The sequence below is a fragment of the Hyaena hyaena genome, unplaced genomic scaffold (genome assembly GCF_003009895.1).
Source record: "Hyaena hyaena isolate Hyena2069 unplaced genomic scaffold, ASM300989v1 scaffold_95, whole genome shotgun sequence".
Classification (NCBI taxonomy): domain Eukaryota; kingdom Metazoa; phylum Chordata; class Mammalia; order Carnivora; family Hyaenidae; genus Hyaena; species Hyaena hyaena.
This window is the reverse complement of record NW_024080727.1, coordinates 847524-860256: the sequence shown is the minus strand read 5'-3', so window position 1 is coordinate 860256 and position 12733 is coordinate 847524. Positions and strand designations below refer to the sequence as shown.

At 50.6% G+C, this 12733-nt stretch overlaps 1 protein-coding gene across 2 annotated transcripts in view; it reads right to left on the bottom strand.

Annotated features, from left to right (window-relative positions):
- Positions 1–12733, bottom strand: part of PCSK6 (proprotein convertase subtilisin/kexin type 6) — a 193040-nt gene that overhangs the window by 9517 nt on the left and 170790 nt on the right. For both annotated transcript variants that reach the window (XM_039235060.1, XM_039235061.1), the window contains 4 exons: positions 9916–10018; positions 8762–8958; positions 7098–7185; positions 3503–3606 (listed from right to left, as the gene is read on the bottom strand). In XM_039235060.1, coding sequence (XP_039090991.1) covers positions 3503–3606; positions 7098–7185; positions 8762–8958; positions 9916–10018 — 492 coding nt within the window. The remainder of the gene's footprint in view (positions 1–3502; positions 3607–7097; positions 7186–8761; positions 8959–9915; positions 10019–12733) is intronic.

Below are 12733 nucleotides of genomic sequence, written 5' to 3'. Positions count from 1 at the left end.
CCCCTGATAAACCCTGCAACCCACATTGTCCTGCCTCAGCCATTAGGGTCCTTAATGCCAGTGGAACTTCTCTGGTGAGAAAGGACATTCATTCATGTTTGTACACTTGACCCTTGACCAACATAGGGGTTGGGGCACCAACCTCCCATGAAGTTGAAAATCCACATTCTCCCAAATATGGATTTTGATTCTCCCAAAACTTAACTACCAGTAGCCTACTACTGACCAGAAGCCTTTCTTTTTTTTTCTTTTTCCTTTTTTTTTTTTTTGAGAGAGAGAGAGAGAGAGAGCACGCGCACACACTTGCATAAGTGGGGGAGGGGCAGAGAGGGAAAGGGAGAGATCTTAAGCAGGTTCCACATTCAGCACAGAGGCCAATGTGGGGCTCAATCTCACAAACCAAGAGCTCATAACCTGAGCTGAAATCAAGAGTTTCATGCTTACCCAACTGAGCCACCCAGACACCCCCAGGAGCCTTTCTGATAACACACTCAATTAACATAAATTTCGTACAATACATATTTTATATACTGTATTCTTACCATAAAGTCAGCTAGAGAAAAGAAAATATTAAGAAAACCATAAGGAAAACAAAGTCCATTTAGTATATAAAAAAAACTCAATATACAAGGGGACCTATGCAGTTCAAACCCATGTTGTTCAAGGGTCAAGTGTACTTGATGTCCAATTTGCTAAACTTCAAAGCTGATGAAACACCCAGCTGGGTTAGATTGGAAAGTTTTGGAGACAGATAGTGATTGGGTACAGTGTGAATGTACTTAATGGCACTGAAGTGTTCACTTAAAAATGGCTAAGATGGCAAATTTTATGTTATGGATATTTTGTCGCAATAAAAGAAGCTGGTTAAACACACATTTTCAGGACAAACTATTTCCACAATTACCACAAACTATGAACTTTACAACCTGAAGTCTCTTAAGGATTCCATTAAGTCACCAGTCTTTACAGGCTTCAGATGCTTGAAAAGCACCCACAGATCATAACAATAATAGCAAAATGGGTTTTGCTTATACGGGACCCAATCCATCATGTGTGGGGCCCTACCACAAAATGAATATGCGGAGTCCTTGTTCAAAACGCAGGAGAAATGTGCCATTAAGGGTACTAAGATATAAAATGCTTTCCTTGCTTCTGCAATCTCTCTCCAGCTGTCATGGCGCTTTTTATCTGCCATTTCGAGCCTCTCTCTGTCAATTAGAGACCTAAGGAAGGGCTACCCATGGGTGCACACCAACTCTCATGGGGACCTGGGGCACCACCCCTCAACTCATCATGCATATGCTCTACCAGCTGCCCAGTGCTGACCAATGTGTCACGTCCCAGCCGGGGACAAGTTGAGCCAGGCACCTCCCTGTCCCACGGGTCCCCGGTACAACCCACAGCTGTCAGGCAACCCTAAGGGGTCACATCCTCCATGCCAAGACTCTGGGCGTCTGGACTGGGAATGGGCAAGAGGCTTGTTCCCATCCAGTGGCCCATCAAATGCCCTGGGGCACTGCCAGCCCCGGGTGGGGACAGAGGCCACTGTGCCTCACCCTGCACTTGTGCCTGACCACGACCCTGCCCATGACTGTGCCTGGGCCCAGTGAGGAGCAGCAGTGACCACTGAGTGGGAGCAGGATGGGAAGGCAAGGTGGGTCTGGGCCTCAAGGACATGGGGAGTTGGCAGCTGAGAACAGCTACTTACAACACTGACTCAATTTGACATGGAACAAAAAAAACCTCCAGGCAGCTCAGAGCAGAGAAATGGGGTCCTCTCCCCAGCAGCTGCCTGGGGGTGGGGGCCTGCATCTCAGGAACTTAGAAAGAACAGGCAGGCAGGCGCATGAGGAAGGAAGACCCCTCCCCCACAAAATGGCCTTAGACCTCGTTGAATGACATGCTCAAACTGACAGAGAAGTCACTGGGTTGAGAGGAGAAAAACTAGGGAGCAACTCCATAAAGCTGTTTGCCAACAGGCAGTCTGGGGATGTGGAGAAAGAAAAGTAAACTGAATTATTGAAATCAAAATCATTGTAAAGGCACATTCCTGAATTTTACGGATTCGAGTAGCTATGAAATTTAAATAAGGAACGAACATCAGTGATGTTCCTTAATCAACCCGGGCTAAACAACAAGGAAACAAAGAAACAAAGAATAAAAATGATGGTGAAAAAATAACTGGGTAAATGGCTACAAAAAAGAGCTTAGCTGTCAGTGGTGGAGAAGGATTCCAAATGTCGAGCACTCGCTCCTTTGGGGTTTGTCCCAGGAGGGACAGGTCCTGGGAAGGCACATCTCTTGCAGGATTAGGGGGCACCAACCTTGGCCACAGCCCCACTTTCTCTGGCATGTCCACTCCCGGAAAGCACAGTCAGGCCCACATGGGGCTCACATGGCCATATGGGGAGGGCTGTGCTGTTTCTGTCAGGTGCTGGGTAGGGAAGGTGAGTCAGGAGGAAAAGACTGTTCCTGAAATGTATCTCAGCCCGCAATCTCATAATGCACTTCAATGTCAAGGGAAAATAACTCTGTCAGTGGAAAACCAATAAAATGAACGCATTCTCTGCTATTCTGCGTAAAAACTGTGCCTGGAAGACATCTGTGCTATCATCTTTGTGGGGAATTATAATACACATAAAATTGTTTATAGAAGTCTTTTTCTCTTTGAATAAAATGTTCAAAGTAAGTGAGAATGGGTACAAAGAAAGAAGGCTGTGGTTTAAAACACCTTCTTCCCTTCACCACCTCAACCAGCCCCCAGCTCTCTGCACCTTTAGAGCATCGTGTCTCAGGCAGTGCCTTTTCCACGGGAACGGTTCACTTCCCTATGCAGTCCGACGGCATCCGACGTTTGGAAGCCTTCTAATCCCGGAAAGCTCAGGCTGCTCGTTCAAGCGAGGTCTTATGGTATTTTGTTATTTTGAGTTTTTAAAACTGTGATGAAAGGAACATCACATAAAATTGACCGCATTAACCATTTTAAGTGTCTGGTTCAGCGGCATTAAATACAGGGGGTGCCTGGGTGGCTCCGTCAGTTAAGCAACCAACTTTGGCTCAGGTCATGACCTCACAGCTCAGCTCATGAGTTCGAACCCCACATCAGGCTCTGTGCTGATGGCTCAAAGCCTGGAGCCTGCTTCAGATTCTGTGTCTCCCTCTCTGCCCCTCTCCTGCTCACACTCTGTGTGTCTTTCTCTCAAAAATGAATAAACATTAAATTTTTTAAAAAAACTACAGTCAAACTGTGATGCAACCATCTCTAAAACATTTTCATCTTCCCAAACTGAAAGTCTGTTCCCCATTAAACATGAATCCCGCACCCCCTCCTTGCTCCCCCCACCCTACCAAGAATCTCTGTGATTTAATGCTGCAATACCCAGGGAAGTTACAGAAGTCCTAGGGACTTCCTGAGCTTCAAGACCATTAGCCTACAGTCAGTGAACCAGGTTCCAAGCGTCTGGCATCACGAAGCCAATGCCTCTGCCTGCAATGAACTCACCCACACAGGTTTGGCAGCTGTGATGGCACTCCCCACATTTGATCAGCTCAGAATCAAAGTAGGTGCCCGGTTCACAGTCTGGAATGCAGCTGCCCCGTGCAAAGCTGTTGAAAAAAAAAAAAAGCCATGTTTTCATATCCCTTCCAAAATTCTAATTAAATTACTATTTGCCCTTGGGGCACCTGGGTGGCTTAGTCAGTTGAGCACCCGACTTTGGCTCAGGTCATGATGTCATGGTTCATGGGTTCAAGGTGCATGTCAAGCTCTGTGCTGACAGCTCAGAGCCTGGAGCCTGCTTCAGATTCTGTGTCTCCTTCACTCTCTGCCTCTCCCCCACTTCCTCTCTCTCTCTCTCTCTCTCTCTCTCTCTCTCTCTTTCTCTCAAAAATATATAAATGTATAAAAAAGCTTTAAAAAATTACGATTTGCCCTCAATCGACTTTCATGAAAGGCAAAGGAAGTCACTCTTTGTGTCCCTTGAGGTTTCAAGCTAATGAAAGCAGGAGAATGGGTCCTGAAGCCAGCTGGAGGGTGAGCAGGAAGGGATGCGCTGGCCTTGGGAGCAGAGCCTCTGCGCCCAGGTGGCCAGCAGCCCCAGACTCCATCCTCAGATCCCCGTGTCCTTGGTCCTGGAGCAGGAGGCCAAGTCTTCAAGCTCTCTCTTGGGCTGTGAGATGGCTTCTCTTCATTAACATTGAGCAAACTCCAAGCCAAACCTCAAGAGGAGAAACGGAGCAGGTGTGGGTTACCCCTGCTGGCAGGCTGGCCGGCCTGAGCCCTCGGCAAAGTGTTAGCATTTATGATGTGTGAACTCGGGTGGCAGTGGCAGGACACATCCCCAAAGCTGGACCCACTGCTGCCTCTGCCTTGCTTGAAACCTTCGGTGCTGCACAGTGACCTTGAAATGCCCTGCCTCAAGTGGTTCCTGCCTTCCTGTCTCACCAGGAAGGTCAGTGCCTGCCCTCATCTCACTGGCCAAAGCAGCTGAGTGTGTGGATTCTAGGGTAGTCTCTGGAGCTGGACTGCCCGCTCCAGGATCCTGCCTCTGGCACTTCCTGACTGTGCAACCTTGACCCCAGGCCAGCCAGCTAACCTGCACCTGTCTCCTCCCTGTCCGCTGGGACAAGCACGGCTCCCGCACTATAAGGTGGTTTTGAGGACTCAATGAGTAAGTACTGGTGGACCATGGCAATGCTAGTGGCACACAGGGGTGTGTCTGTTGCTATGATTTCTTCAGTTTGCAAGATTACGGTGTTCAATGCACATGTTGTAAGATGTTTGCCACTAGACACAGGGAGCAAGTGCTCTGAGGTGTCTGCAAGATGCAGAGAATCCTGCGTTTGGTGGGGAGAGGTCAGTGGGTCCGAAAGCCTGTCCTCATCGATGGTGATGCCCACCCAGGGCTCCTCCTCCTCATGGCTCCAGGGCCACTGAGACTGGCAGTTAAATCAAGTCTTTGATAACTGATGTTCCCCCTCGAACCCTTCCTACATTTATCCCTCTAAAGAGATGGATGGGTGCGAGTGAGCGGCTCGGCTGTTCTCACTGCTTTAACGTGACAGCGATGATTTGAAGCCACAGCTTAAAAGGATATTGGGCAATAAAAGGAAGCTTTCTGTGGATTATGGCTGACGATGTTTTCGGAGTTTGTATGTCTCTCTGAATGCTTGTCATGGCTGGAGACACTGCGTCTGGCTGTGTGGCTTCTGCCTGACAGGGATTTTTTTGTCTGGTACACTATTCCTAACCTGAGCAGCTGACCTCCTCTCTCCAACTGGACCCACACGACACAGAAACCAGCTCCCTGGGACTCACCAGTGTAGACTCACAGGCTACAGTGAGTCGGAACCACAGAGCCTCCCCACCACTCCCGACACCTGCAATTACTAGCCTGGGGTTTGGGAGCTCAGGTGAAAGGTGCCATAAGAGCTGCCTGTCCCAGGCCATCAGCTGTGGCCATCAGCTCAATGCCTCCTTTCCCTCTGGGGACCTCCTTCCTTGACCACTTCATCCTGTAACGGTTGATCCTGCCTTGTCCACATAATGGGCTTAAATGATCAGAGGTGTGATACGTGACTTTGGTGGGTCCTGCTTCCCTTTCCTTTCCCCAGACTCCTGGGTGCTTGGGCAGTGGACTCTCTTCTCTCCTGATCTTCTTCTTACTCCTCCAGCAGAGAAGGGCAGGCTCAGGGAAGTTCATGAAACCATTTCTCTCCCCTGTAAGTAAATGGGACTAATAACATCAATGTCACAGGTTGCTGTGAGGATTTAAATGAGGCAATATTGGTGAGAACACTGGAAATAGGTGTTTGTTAAATGTTTTCATCACAACTTACTCCAAAGACATTCAACCTCTACTGGTGACTTCCAGTCCTGGCTAGAACTGGGTAGAAGGAAGGCTGGGATGGGGCGGGGGGGGGGGGGGGGGCGATGCACAGACCCTCTGGTACCTCACCATGCAAAGGCTGCTCTCACCCGGACCAGCAGCATCCTTGTCATTTGGGAACCTACTAGAAATGCCGAGTCGCAGGCTCTGCCCAGAGCTGCTGGACCAGGATCTGCGTTTTTTAAAAAATGTTTTTATTTATTTTTGAGAGGGTGGGGAGGAGGGGCAGAGAGAGAAGGAGACACAGAATCCCAAGTAGGCTTTGAGCTGTTGGTGCAGAGCCCAATGTGGGGCTCAATCTCACAAACTATGAGATCACGACCTGAGCCGAAATCAAGGGTCGGACACTTTACTGACTGAGCCACCCAGGAGCCTCCAGGATCCACATTTGAACAAGAACCCTGGCGATTTTCTTGCTCACACTGCAGTGGGGGGAGCACTGCTATCACTGACCCTTCTGTTTCTTCCTTAACATGTAGACCCTGGTTCTAGCCCCTGGACTATAGCAACATTCAGAGAAGGTAGTTTCGAATAGAACATTTCCTAAGCTCTAGGCAGTAACATAGAGGAATGGCTAATGTATATTTGCTTGCATTAAATGCAACTTGGTTGCATTAAGTGGGCTAAACAAACATTTCAAAATATTCCAATAAAAATCCTTAACCCAGTAAAAGGTTCTTAAAGCACATGTGTACTGAGCTGGGTGGGACAGGGATACATCAGGAATCTAAAGAGCACCCCCAGGGAGCAGGCTCCCAGAGCTGGAAGGAGACACCTGAGCTGGGAAAAAAGAGAAGGCAGAGGATGGAGACGAGTGAGGCTGAGCTTCCCAATGCCTCTCCCCGACCCTTATCTGGACCGGAAAGGACACGGGGGAGGAGGTGGCATTCCTGGTGCCTAAAAACAGGAGCTCCATTAGAATCCTTACCTTTCCAGCAGTCAGCCCTGCTTTATATGGTAGGATCAGTTCTTGCTTTTATCAGTTCCCCAAGTGCTGCATAAAAGGTAGAGATTTTGCCTGTCTTCTAACTTTCTATTTTAAACATCAGTCTCCAAGTGGGATTTTGACTTCTGCAGACTCAGAATCTTTACCCTGAAAGGTTCTGGGCCTCTGCTTTTAGGAAAGAGTTGCCCAAACTTGGTAAGCCACGAAAACGAAAACCAGCATGAACCCTTTGCCATTCTTTAGGTTTGAAGGGAGGGTTTTACCTGAATCCTTCTTTACAGACAGTACATTTCTCTGGTTCGTCAACACACTTCCTGCAGCTTGGGTGACATTTAAGGCAATTTTTCTGACCTGGAGAAAAACGAGATGAGGAGAAGAAAGAAAACTAGATGTGACTCGAATCCGGGCAAGGACGACTGGCATTTCAAAGCAGGGTTGCTGGCACAGCTCACCACCCGTGTCAGCTTTCAGGAGGGATGACGCAGTGATAAAATAGAGCAGGCCCAGGTGTGGGAGCAGAGGTCTCTCACCTCTCCTTGCTGGAGTTAAAGTCCTTGTACTATCTGAGGCTTTGGAGTGGGCCCTTGGCAGAGGAGACACACAGTCTGTTTCTGTTTATTTCAACAAGGACCAGAGCCAGTTCCTGGCTGACCAAGCTTGAGATTAATCAGGTGCCAGTCATTATATATAAAGTGACCAGATGGAGTTTGTAGAGGTCCCTTCATAGGGGACTTTATTGAAACTTGGCAGGTACATACCCTGAGACATAAGTCTACAATGCCCATCACACCTCCTGGTGAAATGCTGGGTCACCACGACTCCCGCGTGCTTTTCGCGAAGTTACTATCTGGTCCTTCCCTCTGGCACCTCATCAGCGCCACCTTGTGTTGGTCCTGGAAGCTAAGGGCTGCTTGCTTGTTTCTGTGCATCCTCCTCAGGGCTCCACACGTGGCATTACAAACACACGCACGCACACACACACACACACACACACGCAGCAGGTATTCAGGGAAGACATTGAGTCAGTGAGGGTGGCTGACTCTTGCCTTGGGAGCAGAGTAGGGGTGAACGAACCTCCGCCCCCAAAGCAGGTGGCTGGCAGCCCAGGGCAGGGTTTGTGAAGGCTGCGAAATGCCTTTTGCAAGACAATTTGTTTTTCCTCTAAAGAGATTCTAGTTATTCGATGGCATTATTTGTCTTTAAAGATTTCCTGGCTCCTTCCCCACAAGGAGGAATAGTAATGCTGTCACAGGCTGGAGCAATGATCCCCCCTGCATAGCAAGGGCCTCTGTGGGAAGGCTTCGACCCGCACAAATCGCCAACGTCAAAACAGTAGCTTCTTTGAACTTGAGGACTATCCTCCATCAATTTAACTCAGACCCCGTCTTTTGCCTCTTCTGGGGCAAGGAGGGTTGGTGACATACTGGCATGGGTCACGGCCCCAGAGCCCCCCACTACCCATCCGCCCACCCTCCCGGAACTGGTGAAATGGCAGGACACCCGGTTTCACTGCTCTGAGTTCAAGTTTCACCTGTGCCATTCCTGGTTGTGAGCCTTTTGCCACCTCGCAGCTTCGTGGCCCCATCTGTGAGACCAGGAGAGCATCCCCTACCTCTTAGGGGTGTGGCCACTACTTGCAAAATGTGCCACCAAGACTAGCCTGTCTCTTCTGACCAATTAACACTGGCCAGCAGGCCCCTCTTGGCTTTTGGAGGACTGAAAACCTTCTGCCCAAACTTGAATCCTGATTTCAGCTCAGCAGCTCTTCCTAGGAGGAGCTTTCCCCCAAGTTAGACTACCCAGCCCATAAGCTGGTGCTGGGTTGCTGGATTCCTGGGGAAAATTCCCCCAGGAGAGGGGACCCCAGGCCACAGTGGGGGAGCGGGGGACTAACTCATCACTTCTACGTACACAGACACGCACTTACTTTCATCGGCATAAAATCCAGTAGGACAGAATGTCACACAGGTGTTCATCTCCTGGTGATGATAGAACCCATGGCGGCAGGTCAGGCACTGGGTTGGGCTCCTGCCCGAGCAGGTCTCACACCCCTTGTAGCACCGGCGACAGCGTCTCGCTGCTGTGTCCCCAAAGTAGCCCAGAGGGCACGTGTTCACACACTTCCTGTGGGAGCAGGAGCCACAGAGGGCCTTTGCAACTCAGCCCGCACAGCCTCGGAGCCTGTAGCACTGCCGGGTCCTGCTGAGGCAGGACAGCTAGCTGGGGAGCAAATTCCAGCCGACCCTCTGCACCCCCAGATCTGCAAAACTCTCAGGGAAGCAAAGGCCCTGGGGTGAAGGTTAAACCATGAATGCCCATGGTCTCGGTGAACACAGCAGAGATTCCTATGTCTCCAGGAGAGGATCCAGGACTTGGAGAAGAACCCAAGAATACTTTCCTTTCCAAGTCTCAGCAGCACATGGGTGACAGCATTTGACTTTTGGAATTTTGAGCTCTGGCAGACCATCACCGCTGGTGCCCTTTGAGAGCTAGACTCCCTGGACAGTGCGGAAAGGCAGCAGGCTGGCTGCCCATGTACCGTGCAGGGTGAGTGTGGCTGTGTCTGGGAGCTCTAGCATGCTGTGAGACAGGCCCGCAGCCCTGCATGGCTACACCACTGCCGGGGCCCCTGGCGGCCACCTGTTCTGCCACGTGTGGCTGCACCACTGACTGGACACCCAGGGCTGGGAGCTCTCCAGGCACGGCCACAGGGCTGACTTTCCAAACAGCACTGGCCTCTAACATGGCATTTGTCTGTGGCGATCAAGTGGTCAGCCTTGGGATGCTCAGTCTGGCCCATTTTTGTTTACCAAAATGGGTAGAAAATGGTTTAGAAGCACAGATACCACAATGCCACAGCTTCTGATTTCATGAATTACTTTGTGATGAGGACCAGAAGTTACTAAAATGCGTGAAATTCCAAAGCAGTAAACCTCAATGTGATTTCCTTTTTGAGGGATTGCGTTGATTCATAAGCAGGGCACCAGGCTGTGGGGGGCTGAGAACACAGCTTGAATCAGGCCACCTTAGCGGTGCACCAAGGGGCTCCAGGACAGGCGGTCAAAAGCCCCAGCCCATTACCTGCTGGTCTTGGCACTCCCCAGGCTGAAGTGGACACAATTCAAACACTGGTCTGCGTTGGGGCCATCACAGCCTTTGTCACCACACTCTGGATGGCACACACCTTAAAGACACAAGCATTTCCTTTCACCCAGAGAGAGGCTTTGTCAATCAAATGCAGTCCCCTAAGACCCCAAGTCAGGATTGTCACAGCCTAGGTGTGTCGGGATTAGCTTCCCTCGAGAGTGGTGGATCTGCTGGGGCTGGACGCAGGACCTCACTGGACAGAGTGCCCACCCCTGGACAGAGCACCTACCCCAACAGCAATCTGGCTACGGCTGAGAGCTGAGCCTAGCTCTCAAATGGGGCAGCCTGAGAAGGAAAACAGCCAGCGGTAGCTGGGGACCCAGATTCACGAAGAGACGAGCACCAGGAGAGAGGCTGGCGGTGCCTTCTTCGGGGAATTCCTCAGCATCAGTCATGAGACTGGGCACCAGCCATCTCTCTTGATTTCCAACGTGAAGGATAAAGCAAGGCAATGTGGGGTATCAAAGGCATCAAGGAGACTGCTGCCACCAGTGAGGATCCAACAGGAATTAAGCAAGAAAGATGGGGGAGATGATTCCCTACATGCAATGGTGGGAACAGGATGGATCTGTAAGCCCAGGACCGCTGTGCACTGTGCAGGGCTGTCCCTGGGCTAGGCTGTCCCTGGGTGGGGCAGGGCTGGACTGGGGCTGTCCCTGGGCTAGGCTGTCCCTGGGTGGGGCAGGGCTGGGCTGGGGCTGTCCCTGGGTGCGGCTGTGTGGGGCTGTCACTGGGTGGGTCTGGGCAAGGCTGTCCCTGGGCTAGGTTGTCCCTGGGTGGGGCTGGGCTGGGATGGGCTGGCCTCACACTTGGGCTGGGGCCCTTCTCTGCAAACCTTTTCAGCTTCCCTCCCTCTTGACCTCAGCAGTGGGCCTGTCCCCTGTCATCCCCAAATTCTGTCTTGGGGGGCCTGTGTATTGTTGGAAAAGTGTTAGAGAGAAATGTAGGGAGCTCAGTGGACTCCGGCAAGCCTCATTCTCGCAGGAGGTCTGTCCTTTTAGGCGGGTCACACAGATGAGCCCAGTTAGAAATGTCTAGTGCCCTCAGGCCAGGGTGGGGCAGGTCCACAGGTGTCCCCTTCACCTGGCCTGAAGGCTGTGACCACAGCATGCTGAAGGCCAGCACCGCTGTGGGACCTTCTGCCCGCCTCACCCCTCACCCTCCTACTCTGGGCAATGGTTCCAGAAAACCTCCCCACGTGGGGTGGTGCTCAGTGGGGTATTAGAAGGTTTTCACGTCTTTAGAAGAAAAAAGTCTTCTGTAAGGTTTGAGTTGTTGGAAGGGGTGGGGAGTGAGTTCAGAAGCAAAGAAGAGGTGATTTGCTAGCCACCAGCATTTCATGGGGATGCAGGCAAAGACAAAAGTCCCCATTCTCTGTTGCCCACAATGGGTCTTTGCTGAGGTGCACAAAAGCCCTCTTCATTCGTCCTTAAAGGGCCTGCGGACCTTCCTAGTGTTAGACTGGGTTTATTTTGCTTCCCTCCCTGAAGGTTTACTGTTGTTGATATTTCCAAGGTTTTCATTGTGGGTCCCACTGTAAACCCCTTTCAAAGCTACGTTCGTCCCTGGGAATGCACTGGTCCGGGCTGGGGAGGGCTCTGCCATGGGTCAAGTTCTAGTGCACAGCCTGACATGCCCAAAGCTTCTCACCGAGCCTACCCTCACCCCCGCCTCCTTTCTCAACTCTAGACTGTTGGGCTATTTTACAGTCAGTTCTCATTTGATTTGATTCCTGTCCACCTCATTCGGGGCCATTTATGGAGGAGAGCTCAGAAATCCTTGCTTCCTGGCACATTGGTTTTCAATTACCCACTGCGCTGAAGGTGCCTATGAGTTTGGTCACTGGGCTCTGATCCTCCCACCCCGCCCGTCCCCCAGGGGCCTCAGGATACACCACCTGGTGAGGACCATCTGCCTTCTGTCGTGGATTCTCCCCAAGGCCAAAGGAAGCAGCAGGTCTGTCTTGCTTGATAAACAGTCCCTTCAATCTTTTTTTTTTTTTTTTACAAATAGTTTATTGTCAAATTAGTTTCCACATAACACTCAGTGCTCATCCCCACAAGTGTCCTCCTCCATGCCTATCCCCCCCTCCCCCCCTACATCCATCAGTCCTCAGTTTTTGTCAGCATTCAAGAGTCTCTCATGGTTTGCCTCTCTCCCTTTCCCCCACCATTTCCGCCCTTCTTCTCCCCCTTGTTCCTCCGTCAAGTTCCTCCTAATCCTCCTATACGTGCAAACATATGATATTTGCCCTTCTCTGCCTGACTTATTTCGCTCAGCAAAGCACCCTCAAGGTCCATCCATGTTGCTACACATGGCCAGATTTCATTGTTTCTCATTGCCATGTAGTATTCCATGGTATAGATAAACCACATCTTCTTGATCCATTCGTCTGTTGATGGACACTTAGGCTCTTTCCATGTTTTAGCTATTGTGGAGAGTGCTGCTATGAACATTGGGGTACATGTGCTCCTATGCCTCAGCATTTCTGTATCCCTTGGGTAAATTCCTAGCAGTGCTATTGCTGGGTCATAGGGGAGTTCTATTGTTAGTTTCCTGATGAACCTCCACACTGTTTTCCAGAGAACAGTCCCTTCAATCTTAAGGAGGTTTGGGAGGGATATGGAGGAGACAGACCAATTTTCCCACTCTCTCCTGGCACGGGAGACAGGATCTGGACTAGGGTGTTTATTGCTCTATTCCCAGTACCTAGAAAGGTGCTTGGCATAGGGCAAGTACCCACTAAATATCT